This window comes from Hemiscyllium ocellatum, chromosome 18 (assembly GCF_020745735.1).
Source record: "Hemiscyllium ocellatum isolate sHemOce1 chromosome 18, sHemOce1.pat.X.cur, whole genome shotgun sequence".
Classification (NCBI taxonomy): domain Eukaryota; kingdom Metazoa; phylum Chordata; class Chondrichthyes; order Orectolobiformes; family Hemiscylliidae; genus Hemiscyllium; species Hemiscyllium ocellatum.
The window spans coordinates 51,278,693-51,294,761 of record NC_083418.1 but is presented as its reverse complement, the minus strand read 5'-3'; the positions used below and the strand labels follow the sequence as shown (position 1 = coordinate 51,294,761).

The 16,069-nt window shown below is 41.7% G+C and overlaps 1 protein-coding gene across 2 annotated transcripts in view; it reads left to right on the top strand.

The window, feature by feature from the left end:
• lrrc56 (leucine rich repeat containing 56) overlaps positions 1-16,069 on the top strand; it is a 134,754-nt gene that overhangs the window by 70,756 nt on the left and 47,929 nt on the right. For both annotated transcript variants that reach the window (XM_060838536.1, XM_060838537.1), the window contains one exon: positions 6,912-7,109. In XM_060838536.1, coding sequence (XP_060694519.1) covers positions 6,912-7,109 — 198 coding nt within the window. The remainder of the gene's footprint in view (positions 1-6,911; positions 7,110-16,069) is intronic.

The window sequence follows — 16,069 nt, the reverse complement described above, 5'->3', positions numbered from 1 at the left end:
TCTTGTACAGATCACTTCTGTCCCAAAACAGCTTCCAATGATCCAAAAATGTGAATCCCTCTCTCATACACCAGCTCCGCAGCCATGCATTCGTCTGCTCTGTCCTCCTATTCCTATCCTCACTAGCTCGTAGCACTGGGAGTAATCCAGATATTACTCCTCTCGAGGACCTCCTTTTTAAATTCCTGCCTAATTGTCTGTAATCTGCCTTCAGAATCTCAACGTTTTCCCATCCTATGTCGTTGGTTCCAATGTGTACAATGACCTCTTGCTGGCCCCTGTCCCCCTTGAAAACATTCTGCACCCTCTCTCAGACATCCCTTGATCCTGGCACCAGGGAAGCAACACACCATTCTGCTTTTTCGCTGCTGGCCACAGAAATGTCTGTCTGTACCAATGAATAGCCATGAACTTTTTCCAGAGTAGAGCTGAAAATGTGTTGCTGGTTAAAGCACAGCAGGTCAGGCAGCATCCAAGGAACAGGAAATTCGACGTTTCGGGCCAGAGCCCTTCATCAGGAATGAGGAGAGTGTGCCAGGCAGGCTAAGATAAAAGGCAGGGAGGAGGGACTTGGGGGAGGGGCAATGGAGATGTGATAGGTGGAAGGAGGTCAAGGTGAGGGTGATAGGCTGGAGTGGGGTGGGGGCGGAGAGGTCAGGAAGAAGCAGGCTGAGACAATGAGATGGGAGATGGCAATAAGAGGAGGCGTCCGCGAGCTGGCGTTTGGCCTCAGTGGACAGGTTGAGTCGGTTAATGTCCACTCCTCTCACCCACTCCAACCTCTCACCCTCAGAACGTGCAGCCTTCCACTCCCTCCGCTCCAACCCCAACCTCACCATCAAACCGGCAGACAAGGGAGGTGCAGTAGTAGTTTGGCGCACCGACCTTTATACCGCTGAGGCCAAACGCCAGCTCGCGGACGCCTCCTCTTATTGCCCCCTTGACCATGACCCCACCTCCCACCACCAAACTATCATCTCCCAGACCATCCATAACCTCATCACCTCAGGGGATCTCCCATCCACCGCCTCCAACCTCATAGTCCCACAACCCCGCACCGCCCATTTCTACCTCCTGCCCAAAATCCACAAACCTGACTGCCCCGGCCGACCCATTGTCTCAGCCTGCTCCTGCCCCACCGAACTCCTCTCCACATACCTCGACACGGTTCTGTCCCCTTTAGTCCAAGAACTCCCCACCTACGTTCGGGATACCACCCACGCCCTCCACCTCCTCCATGATTTTCGCTTCCCCGGTCCCCAACGCCTTATCTTCACAATGGACATCCAGTCCCTGTACACCTCCATCCCCCATCACGAAGGACTCAAAGCCCTCCGCTTCTTCCTTTCCCGCCGCACCAACCAGTACCCTTCCACTGACACCCTCCTTCGACTGACTGAACTGGTCCTCACACTGAATAACTTCTCTTTCCAATCCTCCCACTTCCTCCAAACTAAAGGAGTTGCCATGGGCCCCAGCTATGCCTGTCTCTTCGTAGGATATGTGGAACAGTCCATCTTCCGCAACTACACTGGCACCACCCCCCACCTTTTTCTCCGCTACATCGATGACTGCATCGGCGCTGCCTCGTGCTCCCACGAGGAGGTTGAACAGTTCATCAACTTTACCAACACCTTCCATCCCGACCTCCAATTCACCTGGACTGTCTCAGACTCCTCCCTCCCCTTCCTAGACCTTTCCATTTCTATCTCGGGCGACCGACTCAACACAGACATCTATTATAAACCGACTGACTCCCACAGCTGTCTGGACTACACCTCCTCCCACCCTGCCCCCTGTAAAAACACCATTCCATATTCCCAATTCCTTCGTCTCCGCTGCATCTGCTCCCAGGAGGACCAGTTCCAATACCGTACAGCCCAGATGGCGGCCTCCTTCAAGTACCGCAGATTCCCCCCAGACGTGATCGACGATGCCCTCCACCGCATCTCCTCCGCACTTGAGCCCCGCCCCTCCAACCACCACCGAGACAGAACCCCACTGGTTTTCACCTACCACCCCACCAACCTCCGTATACAGCGTATCATCCGCCATCATTTCCGCCACCTCCAAACGGATCCCACCACCAGGGATATATTTCCCTCCCCTCCCCTATCAGCGTTCCGCAAAGACCACGCCCTTCGTGACTCCCTCGTCAGGTCCACACCCCCCACCAACCCAACTTCCACTCCCGGCACCTTCCCCTGCAACCGCAGGAAATACAAACTTGCACCCACACCTCCTCCCTTACTTCTCTCCAAGGCCCCAAGGGATCCTTCCATATCCGCCACAAATTCACCTGCACCTCCACACACATCATCTATTGCATCCGCTGCACCCGATGTGGCCTCCTCTATATTGGGGAGACGGGCCGCCTACTTGCAGAACGCTTCAGGGAACACCTCTGGGACGCCCGGACCAACCAACCCAACCACCCCGTGGCTCAACACTTTAACTCTCCCTCCCACTCCACCAAAGACATGCAGGTCCTTGGACTTCTCCATCGCCAGAACATAACAACACGACGGTTGGAGGAAGAGCGCCTCATCTTCCGCCTGGGAACCCTCCAACCACAAGGGCTGAACTCCGATTTCTCCAGTTTCCTCATTTCCCCTCCCCCCACCTTGTTTCAGTCGATTCCCTCGAACTCAGCACCGCCCTCCTAACCTGCAATTTTCTTCCTGACCTCTCCGCCCCCACCCCACTCCGGCCTATCACCCTCACCTTGACCTCCTTCCACCTATCACATCTCCATCGCCCCTCCCCCAAGTCCCTCCTCCCTACCTTTTATCTTAGCCTGCCTGGCACACTCTCCTCATTCCTGATGAAGGGCTCTGGCCCGAAACGTCGAATTTCCTGTCCCTTGGATGCTGCCTGACCTGCTGTGCTTTAACCAGCAACACATTTTCAGCTCTGATCTCCAGCATCTGCAGACTTCACTTTTTACTTTTTCCAGAGTAGGACAGTCCAAAACTGGAGGGCGTAGGTTTAAGGTGAGAGGGGAAACTTTTAAAAGTGACCTGAGGTGCAACCTTTTCATGCAGAATGTAGTGGAATGAGCTGCCAGAGAAAGTGGTGGAGGTGGATACAATTACAATATTTAACAGGCATCTGGATGGGTATATGAATAGAAGGGTTTGGAAGAATATGGGCCAAATGATGGAAAATGGGACTAGATCAGTTCAGGAAACCTTGTCAACATGGACGAGTTGGACTTAAGAGTCTATTTCTGTGTTGGATGACTATGACAAACATTGAATAACTGTCTTTTTTTCAGCAATACTCAATCTTCCCACATTCTCTGGATGTAAGCAATCACCTGATTGGATATAACAAGGGGCTAGGATATTTAGACATCCAGCACATTGTGCCACATGATCAGTGGGCTATGGGATTTTGTGATGTTGTCGCATGTTAAAAATAAGATACTGCATTACCTCCAAATAAAATACTGTGGATGCTGGGTATCCAAAATAGAAAATACAGAGAATGCCAGAGGATACTCAGTAGATCAGGCAGCTCCTATAAATAAAACAAAACACTGTGGTTATTGGAGATTTAAAACAAAAACAGAAATTGCTGGCGAAACTCAGCAGGTCTGGCAGTATCTGGGAGAAGATAGTGTTGTGTGTGAAGACAAACAGAACTAATGTTTTAGGTTGATGTCTAGAGTTCAGATGAAAGATCTACAGATGTTCTATAAACAGCAAACCAAAACATTTGTTGTTTTAAATGTGCTATGTACATATTTGCTGTTAATTATCATAATAATTTTGCAATGCCTAATTGCAATAATGTTTAGAATTTTGACTCTGATTTTTGAATCATTGTGGCTAGACGTTATAGTTTGTCAAGTTTGTTGTGCAGAGAATAACAAGTGTCTGTGATTCTGTTACAAATGCTGGAAAGTATCCTGAAAAAGGCGACCAAAAATCTAAGTAGTTTACAAGCTTGAGATAATATGCAGTTCACTCTTGCTTCAAACGCTAACTGCTGTTTCACAATAAAAGGTCTGAATTTTTCATCTGTGAATTTTTTCAGTTGTTTTGATGCAAAATGAACTCTGTATTTTGTCACTACTTTTGTGGGTTTCCCTGACATTACTGTAGTTGCTGAGTTTTATTCTATCTGCTACTCTCTACAATCTTGCAGAGAAATGGGCTGTTTCACTGGGTTCTGTTACTAAATTAATACCATTAATAAAGTGAGGTGACCAAGTGAGAGAAAGAGAAATGAAATTCTTGGAGGGGTTTTTCTGCATAACAAGTGAGTTCATAGAATGATTTAATTGTAGAGGACGAGAGATGACCATTTGGTCCATCATACCTCTGAAGGATCCTTGAAAGAGTTAACCAATAAGTTCACTTCCCTTAACCTTTCCTTGCAGCTCTGCACAATTTTTCTTTTCTAAATATTTACCTAATGCCCTTTTCAAAGTTGCTTTGCAACTTGCTTCCACATTTTTTTCAGGCTTTCCTGATCATTAATGTAGAAAAATGAGGTATGATTTACTTGAGCTGTCGAAAATGATTTTTTAAAAAATTTGTTCATTCATGGGATGTGAGCATCATTGACAGGAAAAGCATTTATTCCCATTCCTAATTGCCATCATAAATTGTCTTTTATGAACCTGCTGCAATTATGTGATGTAGGTACACACAAAGTGTTACTAGGAAGGGAGTTTTAACATTTTTAACCAAATGTCTTTGAAAGAGTGGATGGGTTGTTAATTGAGCAAGCTGCTTTGCCTCAGATGGTTTGAAATTTCTTGATTGTTGTTGATGCTGCACTCATCCAGGTAAATTGAAAATATTCCATCAACTCCTGACTTGTATCTTGTAGATGATGGGCAAGTTTTGGGCAATTGAGAGATCAGATGCTTGCCATAGAACTCTCAGCTGGGAGAGTCCAAATCATCATCTCCCAGACCATACACAACCTCATAACCATAGGGGATCTCCCAGCCACAGCCTTCAACCTCATAGTGTGGGAACCCCACACTGCCCGTTTCTACCTCCTACCCAAAATTCACAAACCTGACTTCCCCGGTCGATCTATCATCTTGGCCTGGTCCTGCCCCGCCAAACTCATCTCTACATACCCATCCTCCCTGGTCCAGGAACTCCCCACGTACACTCAGGACATCACCCACACCCTCCAACTGCTCCATGACTTTTGTTTCCCCGGCTCCCAACACCTCATCCTCACCACGGACATCAGGTTCCTATACACATACGTCCGCCATGACTAAGCCCTCAAAGCCCCCCATTTCTTCCTCTCCCCTCAACCTAACCAGTACTCTTCCACTGACACTGTCATTCAGTTGGCTGAACTGGTCCTCACCCGCAATTTCTCCCTTGAATCCTCCCACTTCCTCCAGATCAAAGGGGTAGCCATGGGCATCCACATGGGCCCCAGTTATGCCTGCCTCTTCGTTGGCTACATGGAACAGTCCATTTTCCAAAGCTATACCAGCACATTCCCTACCTTTTTCTCCAGTACATTGATGACTGTATCGGCACTACCTCATGTTCCTACGCGGAAGTTGAACAGTTTATCAACTTCACTAACACGTTCCCCCACAATCTTAAGTTCACCTTGACCATCTCGGACATCTCCCTCCCCTTCTTGGACCTCTCCATTGCCATTAGTTGTGACTGACTCAACACAGGCATCTACTACAAACCCACCGACTCCCAGAGCTACCTGGACTACACCTCCTCCCACCATGCCTCCTGTAAAAACACTATCCCTTATTCCCAATTCATCCACCTCTGCTGCATCTGCTCCCAGGAGGATCAGTTCCACCACAGAACTTACCAGATGGCCTCCTCCTTCAAACACCAAAGTTTCCTCTCCCATGTGGTTGGTGACACCCTCTAGAGCATCTCATCCACTTCCTGTACCTCTGCCCTCGAACTCCATCCTCCCCAACTGCAACAAGGGCAGAGAACATCTCCAGGACATATGCACAAAAAAACACCACCACCCTGTTACTGAACGTTTTAACTCCCTCTCCCACTTCACCAAGGACATGAGGTCATGGGCTGCCTGCACCGCCAAACCTTTACCACCTGATGCCTGGAGGAAGAACGCCTCATCTTCCGCCTTGGGACCCTCCAACCACACAGGATCAATGTGGATTTCACTAGTTTCCTTAGTTTCCCTCCCCAACCTTATCCCAGATCCAGTCTTCCAACTCAGCACCATCCTCTTGACCTGTCCATTTCCTTCCCACCTATCCGCTCCACCCTCCTTTCTGACATGTCACCTTCACCCCCAACTTCATCTACCTATCTACTCTCAGCCACCTTCCCTCCCCAACCCCCCCCCCCCTCCCCCCCCCCTCCCCATTTATTTCTCAACCCCTTTGGGCTATCCCCTCATTCCTGATGAAGAGTTTATGCTGAAAATGTCAATTCTCCTGCTCCTTGGATGCTGCCTGACCAGCTGTGCTTTTCCAGCACCACACTCTTCAACTTAGAACTCACAGCCTCTGCTCTTCAGGTTACAATATTTACGGGGTTTGTCCAGTTAGGTTTCTGGTCAATGGTAATGCCCTGACGTGATGGATCTTGTTTGCGGCGCATGGTAATTGAATGTCAAAGAGAGAGAGTGATTTTTTTTTTGTTGTAGATTTTCTGGGACTTGTGTGGTGTGAAAATTACTTGCCACTTATTAGCCTAAGTCTGAATGTTGATGGTAAAAATTGATAGAATGGATAGAGAGAAACTATTTATCTAAGGGTGGGCTTTTAGTATAAAGAGGTCCCATTTGAAAATTACTGGTGATGTGGGTAAATGGGGTTGAGACAGTGATCACCTATTGTCTAGTTGGATGGAGGCATAATTTTAAGGAGTTGAATGGCCTACTTTTGTTCTACGAGTTACATTTTCTTATCTTTGCTGCAGGAACTATATGTGGCATATAACAGTATTTCAGATGTCAGCCCGGTGAGCATGCTGGAACACCTTGAAGTACTAGACCTGGAAGGGAACAACATTGATGATATTGTACAAATCCACTTTGTAGCTCTGTGCAGCAAGCTGAACACACTCACACTGGAGGGGAACCCATTTTGCTCACAACAAAATCCAGGGATCCCTGAGGTAAAAGAGTAAATTGATATTTTGCTGTGTGTACTGTTATCATGTTATCTATTCCAAATTATTTACAAAATGCCAACAAGAATAATCTTGTAAACAATAAGATAAGAAAAACTTAGTAGGTCTGGCAGCATCAGTGGGGAGAAAGCAGAGTTAACATTTCGAGTCGAGTGACCTTTCTTTAGATCTGATGAAGAGTCTCCAAACTTAAAAGTGTTAACTCCGCTTTCTTCCCACAGATGCTGCCACACCTCCCAAGTTTTTCCAGCAATTTCTATTTTTGTTTCAGATCTTGAAAACAAAGCCATAGCTAGTCATTTGGTGGTATAGAACTTGAGCATTGCTGAAAGAGGACATTTCACCAAAGCTTTTCATCTTGCACTCACCCGAACAATTCACAAGAAACATCACAGTAAAAGGAAAGAACATTTACGTTGTACAAGAGGAGAGTGTTGATTGGTTGCAAGTGGACTCTGAGGCATTGCCATAGAAAATGGATCAGTTAATGATGACTGATGATTAACTCCCAAGCTTTGTTTAAATTTTAAACCAGACAGGTTGTTCCCAAACTTCTGAACTGCACTCAGGCTGTTAACCCTTGAGTTGCTGCTTTTAAAACATTGCAGTTTCAGTGCTGGTTTTTAGTTTCATTATTCCATTGCAGTCAATCCTCTCATTAAAATTATTCTCTGAGAAGCTCCAAACTATGCAGTGCTCTTTTTACCTTTTTCTGTTTCTCCTGTTATTACTGTCTGCTACAATCATTGCTGTTACTTCTAAATACTCAATTATTAAAACTATTTTTTAAAAATGTGGTGATTCGCATAGCCCCTCCCCAAACCTACATTATTTTACATCTCGTAACAACATCACATCCCTGTTCATGAATTGTCTGTTAATATATAAAGGTGAGTTCAATATGAAAAATTCTGGTTATCATATCAGGTTTCATTCAAATCAAAAGATTCTCTGGTTCATGTATAATATGAAGATGGTTTCGATGGGGAAGATCTTCATTTTGTCAGGTAGGTTTCGCTTTTTCTTAGGGAAAGGTTCTTGGAAATTAGCATTTTCAAGGAACATCAAGTATTACACTATAAAATTCATGTCTTAGCTGGCTTTTTAAGGTCATGTGGAATGCTGGGAGGCAGAGTTTGGACAATTTCTAAAACTAGTCTGTTGCTGCATTTTTGCAATAACTTTCTTCTTTGAAGCTTTTAAATGTTGGCTTTGTTGAATGCATTCTTGCTAAAGTACAGCTTCACACCCTAGGACCTTAAAAATAAAATTGGCTGCAGTGATAGTGAATATAATCTTTGAAAGTTACCTGGATTCTGGAAAGGTTTCAGCAAATTGGAAAACAGCAAATGTAATGCCCCCATTCTAGAAAGGAAAAAGGTAGCAAAGCACAAAACTCTAGGTAATTTGCCTAACAGATATCATTATGAAAATGCTGGAATTCATTTATTAAGGATGTATTAGTAAGACATTGAGAAAATCATAAAATATCAGAGTTAGTATGTCTGTATAAAAAGGGCTTAATTGGCAAAGTTATTAGAATTCTATGAGGATATTATGAATCAAATAGATAATGGGAACATATAAATTGGAAGCAAAATTAGATCACTCAGCCCATTGAGTCCACTTCATCATTCAATAAGGTCATGATCAATCTGATTACTCTACATTTTCATCTATCCCAAAGACCTCTCAAACTCTTGCTTACAAGGAATCTATTCACCCTTGTTTTAAAAATATTGAAGGACTTAGCTTCCACTAGCTTTGGAGGAAGAGTTCGAAAGACTCATGACATTTGGGAATTCATGCACATGGAGAAATTATTGTTGAGCAATACTTCATAAGGTTTCACTGGAGTGGGAAACTGACACCAAGGCTGAAGCAGTACATTACTCATTATTAACATTTGAAGTATGTTTATTTGAAACCATGAGATGTAGAACATTTTGGATTTCCAAAAGACTTCAATAATACATCACATAAAAGATATTGCACAAGAAATATTTATATAAATGATTTGGATGTGAATACAAGAGGTTTGGTTACTAAGTTTGCAAATGACACCAAAATAGGTTTTGTAGTGGACAGTGAAAAAGATTATCTCAGTGTACAACAGGACCTTGATCATTTGGGCCAAAGGGCAAAGGTGTGGCAGGTGGAACTTAATTTAGATAAATGTGAAGTGTTGCATTTTGGTAAGGCAAATCAGCACAGGACTTATACAGTTAATGGTAGGGTCCTGTGGACTGTTAAACAAAGAGACCTAGGGGTACAGGTGCACATTTCCTTGAAAGTGGAGTCGCAGGTGCACAAGGTGGTGAAAAAGGTATATGACACATTTGCCTTCAGTGGTCAGAATATCATCATGGTATGTCATGTTGCGGCTGTACAGGACATTGGCAAGGCCACTTTTAGAATACTGCATATAATTTTGGTTATCCTTCTATCGGAGGGATGTTAAACTTGTGAGGGTTCAGAAAAGATTTGCAAGTATGTTCCCGGGACTGGAGGGTTTGGATTATAGGGAGAGGCTGAATAGGCTGAGGGTGTTTTCCCTTGGAGCTTCAGGGGGATATGGGTAATCTTTATAGAGGTTTATAAAATCTTGAGGGGCATAGATAGCATAAATAGCCAGTTTGACAAACAACCCTCCACCACCACCTCCTGTCTTCTACCTTTGAGCCAGTTCTGTATCCAAATGGCTAGTTCTCCCTGTACTCCAGGAGATCCTATCTTTGCAAACCAGTCTCCCATGGGGAACCTTGTTGAATGCCTTACTGAAGTCAATATAGCTTCTATCTACTGCTCTGCCCTCATCAATCCTCTTTATGTTACTTTTTCAAAAAACTCAATCAAGTTTATGAGATATGATTTCACATGCACAAAGCCATGTTGACTATCCTGAATCAGTCCTTGCCTTTCCAAATACATGTACATCCTGTCCCTCAGGATTCCTCCAACAACTTGCCCACCACTGACATCAGGTTCACTGCTCTATAGTTCCCTGGCTTGTCCTTACCACCTTAAACAGTGGCATCACGTTAGCCAACCTCCAGTCTTCCGGCACCTCACCTGTGACTATTGATGATACAAATATCTCAGTAAGAGGTCCAGCAATCGCTTTCCACAGAGTTCTAGGGTACACCTGATCAGGTTCTCACTGAGGATTTATCAGCTTTCAATCCCATTACTTTTTTTCCAATTTCCTTCGATGTCTCCTTTTGAAAAGACAGTTGCTTCCCTCGAACCTCTGAGAATTTGTTGTCTTCTTCTGTGAAACAGAATAAAAATAGTTTTTTTTTATTTATTCTGTCATTTCCTTGTTCTCCATTATCCATTCTCCCATTTCAGACTGTAAGGGTCCTACATTTGTCTTCACTAATGCTTTGCATCTTACGTATTTCTAGAAACTCTTATTGTCCACAGTTATTTAAGTTTTCACTCATACTCAATGTTTCCCCTCTTAATCATCTTGGCCCTCCTTTGCTGAACTATAAGCTGCTCCTTAATTATCTCTGACTAACACAATTGCCCTGCAACTATGATATCCATCTTCTTTTGTGCTATAACTCCAAACATTGGAAAGATTTCTCCTATTCTACAAATGCTTTAGTTTTAATAGGGCCCTTTGTCATATTCAGCCAAAAGTAGTCAAGGGCAATCACTTATTTCACCTCTGAAATTTAGTTGCTTTGTCCATATTTGTACCAAGGCTGTTAGGAGCCCAGACTGAACACTGGTAACCAGATTATTGTTGAATATGGCTTTTAATGGGGCTCCTACATCACTTTGCTGTAACTGAAAGTAGACTGGTATGATGGCAGTTGGCTGCAATACCAGTTGGACAGAATCTGGTTTCTAGCATCTGCAGTCATTGTTTTTACCCCTTTGCAATACGTTTGTTCTGCCTTTAATGGGTAAGAGATACCTAGCCAATTTTTCACTTTTGCCAAGTAACCGCGAGTTATCTTAGAAAAACTGGGATTAGAATATGGAAAAGAACTGTAGAGCTTTGAACTGTTGTTTTGGTTTTAGTGGTGGAGTCGTCTGGAATGTCATCTAAAAAGTATTATTGTAAATAATACTATACCAGGTTGTTGCTGGATTAGTCTGTGGAACAGTTGATCCAAATTTTGTCACAAGTTCCTAGATGATAACTGGGTGGACTTTGCAGGCCGAATGCTGCTTTTGTTGTGTCTGAATCTGAAGTCTCAATTGATGTGGCTGGTTAATTTTTTATTGTATTTTGTTGTGGGTTTAGTACAACTGAATAGCCACTCCGTATGAAGCTATGATGAGTTAACCATTTTGATGTGAGTCTGAAATCACATGCAGGACCTGGACCAAGTAAGGATTCCTTCCCCAAAGGACATAAGTAAATCAAATAGAATTTTGACAGTCTTTCATGGTCGCCCTTAATGCTACTAGTTTTTTTTTAATTTGAGATTTTATTAAAGTAAATAAACTCCTAGCTGCCTTGGTGAGATTTAAATTTGCATGTTTGGATTATTACACTAGTAGTTTTCCCCATGCACTCTGATGTGGAACACAGTGGTTTGGCAATGGCCAGTTTAGTTGAAAATATTCACAAAATGGAGGTGTATTATTTTCCTGTCTTGATTGTTTGAGAATTGTTGTATCTGTCTCATCTCTATGAATTTCCTTTATAAATAAATTGATGTAGAATTTGTATTCATGTGAAGGTCAGTAATATTTCAGTGACTGACCTTTTTTGAGTTATTAATCAGATTGCACTAATGGCCTTCACTTTTATTGCCAGCCGTAATAAGAAGGAAATTATTGGATAACAGGGATTAAATATGAAGGTATAGATCTTCACTTCATATGCAGTGTGTAGCAGAGAAAAACTGGCTGCTTTTTATATGTATATAAAGTTAATAAATGCATTGTTGCAAAATTTTCATCAATATGCTTATGGTACAGAGTTTCTGTGTTCACTTGTTATTCATGATTAAAGACTTTTCATGTGTGACATTAGTGTGTTTTCTGACACACCCAGTTCAATGTCCTAACTTGTATACAGGGTTACGAACGCCCAGCTTATGAACACCCGTACTTATGAACTGACCTCCGTAAAGACTATTTTCAAAAATCTAGCTACATACAATGGTTCATACAAACGAACAGGCAGACTACTTTGTGCGACACTCAAAACACTGCGCGTTTTCAGTGGTTCGTCGGCTCACTTGACAACGCCCCCGGACATCCAAGCACTTTAGATGATCTTCACCCCAATGTAAAGGTTATCTTTTTGCCATACAATACCACATCACAACTTCAGCCAATGGATCAGGAAATTATGGCCTCCTTTAATGCAGAGAGGTTCACCAAAGTTTACCAGATAGTTGCCAATGGACTCAGCTACCACAAGGCCATTTATAATGAGAAAAAGAAAAGCTCTGTTCAAGCCACTCCCGATTTTTACTTTAAGAAATTGACTTCAGAAGTAAACCTCCACTCTCCAACAGCAGAATCAGACCCTGATTCTCCAGCACCAGGCCCATCCTCTCCAACAACAGCCGAATCATCCAATTAATAAAGTCATCTTAATTATTAATTAAGGCCCCTTCCGGTATGTAAGACATCAATTGGAATGAGAGTAAGTGTTAACCTTTAATCACTATCTTTTCCTTTCTATCTAAACATTTTAAGAAATGTTTCTTTAATTTTTTGCGTGTGTATATAGGTACAATCTCTCTCTCTCTCTCTCTCTCTCTCTCTCTCCTCACACACACACACACACACACACAGTCTGTCACTCTCAATTATAAATACTTTCCTGTAGTTACATTTATTACTGTATTATTATATTTAAGATGTTTTAGGTAAAATATATTCTATATACTAAGACAAATATCTGACTAGTTGACACTACGTGTGAACGGTACATATTCACGTACGGTTTCGACTTGCATACAAATTCGACTTAAAAACAGAACTCATTTGTAACCTGGGGACTTCCTGTATTTCCAGCATCAGGTTTTTATAATTTAAAAACAAAGAAGATTACACACTTGCAGCAGACGTTATGGTGAAAGAGTGGGAAATACACACACAAAGTCACACTCACACACACTTTCATGCTGTCTGACTCTCACTCTCTCTCACATGCGCACAAACTTGCATTAGCTCTCACACACACACATTAGATAGAGATATGGAGAAAAGACAACAAAATTAATAGTTGTAAAGATTTTGGTATCTTTTAATTCAAAATGAAGGTCTGGAAAAAGCAGCGTATGTTAAATTGGTTGTGGTTCATCCTATAGTTAAAATGCCTGAAGGTCAGGTCTCTGGTAAATTTGAAAATTGAGTAGGCTGGAAGAGAGCCTTTTTCCCAATTTCAAGTTTTAACTGTTTAAAGTTGGTTGTGGCTGGTTCAGTGGCTTTTCTGATGCTCTTTCTCATGATGTATTTGATCAGAATAGCTTCAACTGTTATTTTTGACAAGGCAGATCGCAAACATGGCTGTCTTAAGCATGTGCCTGATTATGAGCCCGCATTTCATTTTCTAAAGCATCAGAGTGAATTTAGCTCGCACATCGTGCTTTGCCACTGATGTTCTTTGTAATAGAGTGAAATATTCAATTCAAAGGTTTTTTTGAACACCTTTGAGGAAAGGTACTGTTTTGATTATTCTATGGTCCAGAGTGAAGTAGAAAGATGGAACAATCAACGTGTGATCATTTTGTTCTGATAACAGTTCATCCTCAACCAAGAGACCTGCGAATTTCACAAGTAGCTGTTGTTGTATAAGATGATGCTTCTGAAGGGGTTGTGTGTTCAGTTTTGTTACGTTAAGACCCATCCATTTTGTTGATGTCATACATATTTTTTGGATGGAGCAGATGTATCCTGTACAGCTTCCCAGATTATGCCTGACTAATGATAATATTGCTATCATGTAATAAATCATCTTATTAACTAAGAACATTAACTCTGTAAGGACTCTATGATGGTGTAAATCTGCCACTGATCATTAGACAGGCCATAGACAAAGTTCAGACAAAGGAGAATTGATGACAACAAACAAACTCAAATAAATCTTACTATGAACCACATACTGGAAGAAGTGTCGTATATCATGATGTGTTTGCAGTGACAATCAGACAATCACTGTACAATCACAGTAAGTTTGAAAGTTCATATTTTAATTAGGTATTTGAATTGAGGTTAATATCTGTCTGCAGCCAATATTGGCAAAGTCAAGTGATGTGTTGTCTGCTATTTTAAAATGCTGTTAGGTTAATTTTAAAAGCATAGCTTTAAAGTTTGTAATATCTTCATTCTTGTACTGGGCATAAATGTGTTAATTTATAAATTCAAGATAATGATGTAAATTAGTTAGGCTTATTACTTAAAATCAATAAATAAACCAAGTGAATTTTATGAAACTTGTTAGATGTATAAAGCAAGATTAGATGGTGGTGGCAATATAGGAGGTGTGCACTACCTGCAGCTGGGTAATGTTTGTGATCCCAGGCAACCACCTTTGCAGCAAATTTGAACCATCTCTTTGGATGGTAGAACAAGCCCAGTAAAATCAATAGGACTGACTTTTGTTCCAGTTTCAAAATAGCAATAAATTGTGCAATTTACAAATACAGAGAGACAATATTGCATACAGAAGTTAAATATTAAGATGCAATGTTGATTTGACTCAGCTAGTAGTTCACCTAATTCTGGCCAGAGTCTGATTTGAGCACTGAATTTTGAGTGTCAAATTGCTGTTTTTAAGATAATATTTTAAATCTGGGCACAATAAGTTTGTTTAGTATGAAATATGGTGAAAGAGAAACAATTCTGAAATTTGCCCTGCAAAACCTGAATATTGCAGCCTGAGCTTGAGTTCGATTGAAATTCTCTGCTGTTAGCTGAGGAAGAGTAGGAGAATTCAGAGTGTCTTGGCCAGCATTTGTCCCTCAATCGTCACCATACAAAACAATAAACAGACCATTCATCCCTTGTGTGTTATGTGATCTTACTGTCTACTGATCTTGTAGTCTATTGCTCTCTAAAAGTTAATTCTTTGGGTGTGATGACCTTTGAGATATTTTGTGGACTTAATTTGTATCTAAATTGAATTAGATTATTTCCTACCTGTACTACTAAATAAGACAATAATTAATGGGAGCAGTTATTTTTTTAAAAATCATATATTCTAGATACGTAGATGAAGGAATGGGACAATTATTTGGATCACTCGTTCACGATGGACTAAATAGTTTCCTTCTGTCTGAATAATACTATGATAGTGCTGTAATATTAAGACTAAAAACTGAATTCTTTAACTTTAGCAGGCTTCAAAATGATCAGGAACAAAATGTATTTATCTAGTATCAATTAACAACTGAGCTGTAATAGCCTGTTAGATATCCATTCTTGGAGGAGGAACACCAACCAGTTGTATTTTTGTGGTACTTTCAGTGTGACAAAACCTATCCAAGACCTACACAGTAGCATTTTAATGGCAAATTTGACAATGAAACATTGAAAGAGATACTAGGGAACAAAAGCTGGACTAAAGTGACAAATTCTAAGGAACATTTTAAAAGAAATTTGATGTAGGTTTAGAGAGGGAACTTCAAGTGTAAAGCCTTTTCAGCTGAAAGTATAGCTGCCAGTGGTGGAACAATCAAAATCAGGATTCTGGTGAGGTCAGAATTGGAGAAGTGCCTACATCTCAGGGCTGCAGTGTTGGAAGAGATTGCATCGATAGCGAGATATGAAACCACATAGAAATTTGAGAACAGGAGTGATGGTTTTAAATAGAGATATTGCTGGTCTGGGAACCAGTATAGGCCAGCAAGTTACATGATAGGTGAATGGAACTTTGTGTGAATTAAAATATCAGCAGCAGACTGGTATGAGCTCAAATTTATAGCATAAGAAATTGCACAGTATAACCTTTGGCTGTCAACATT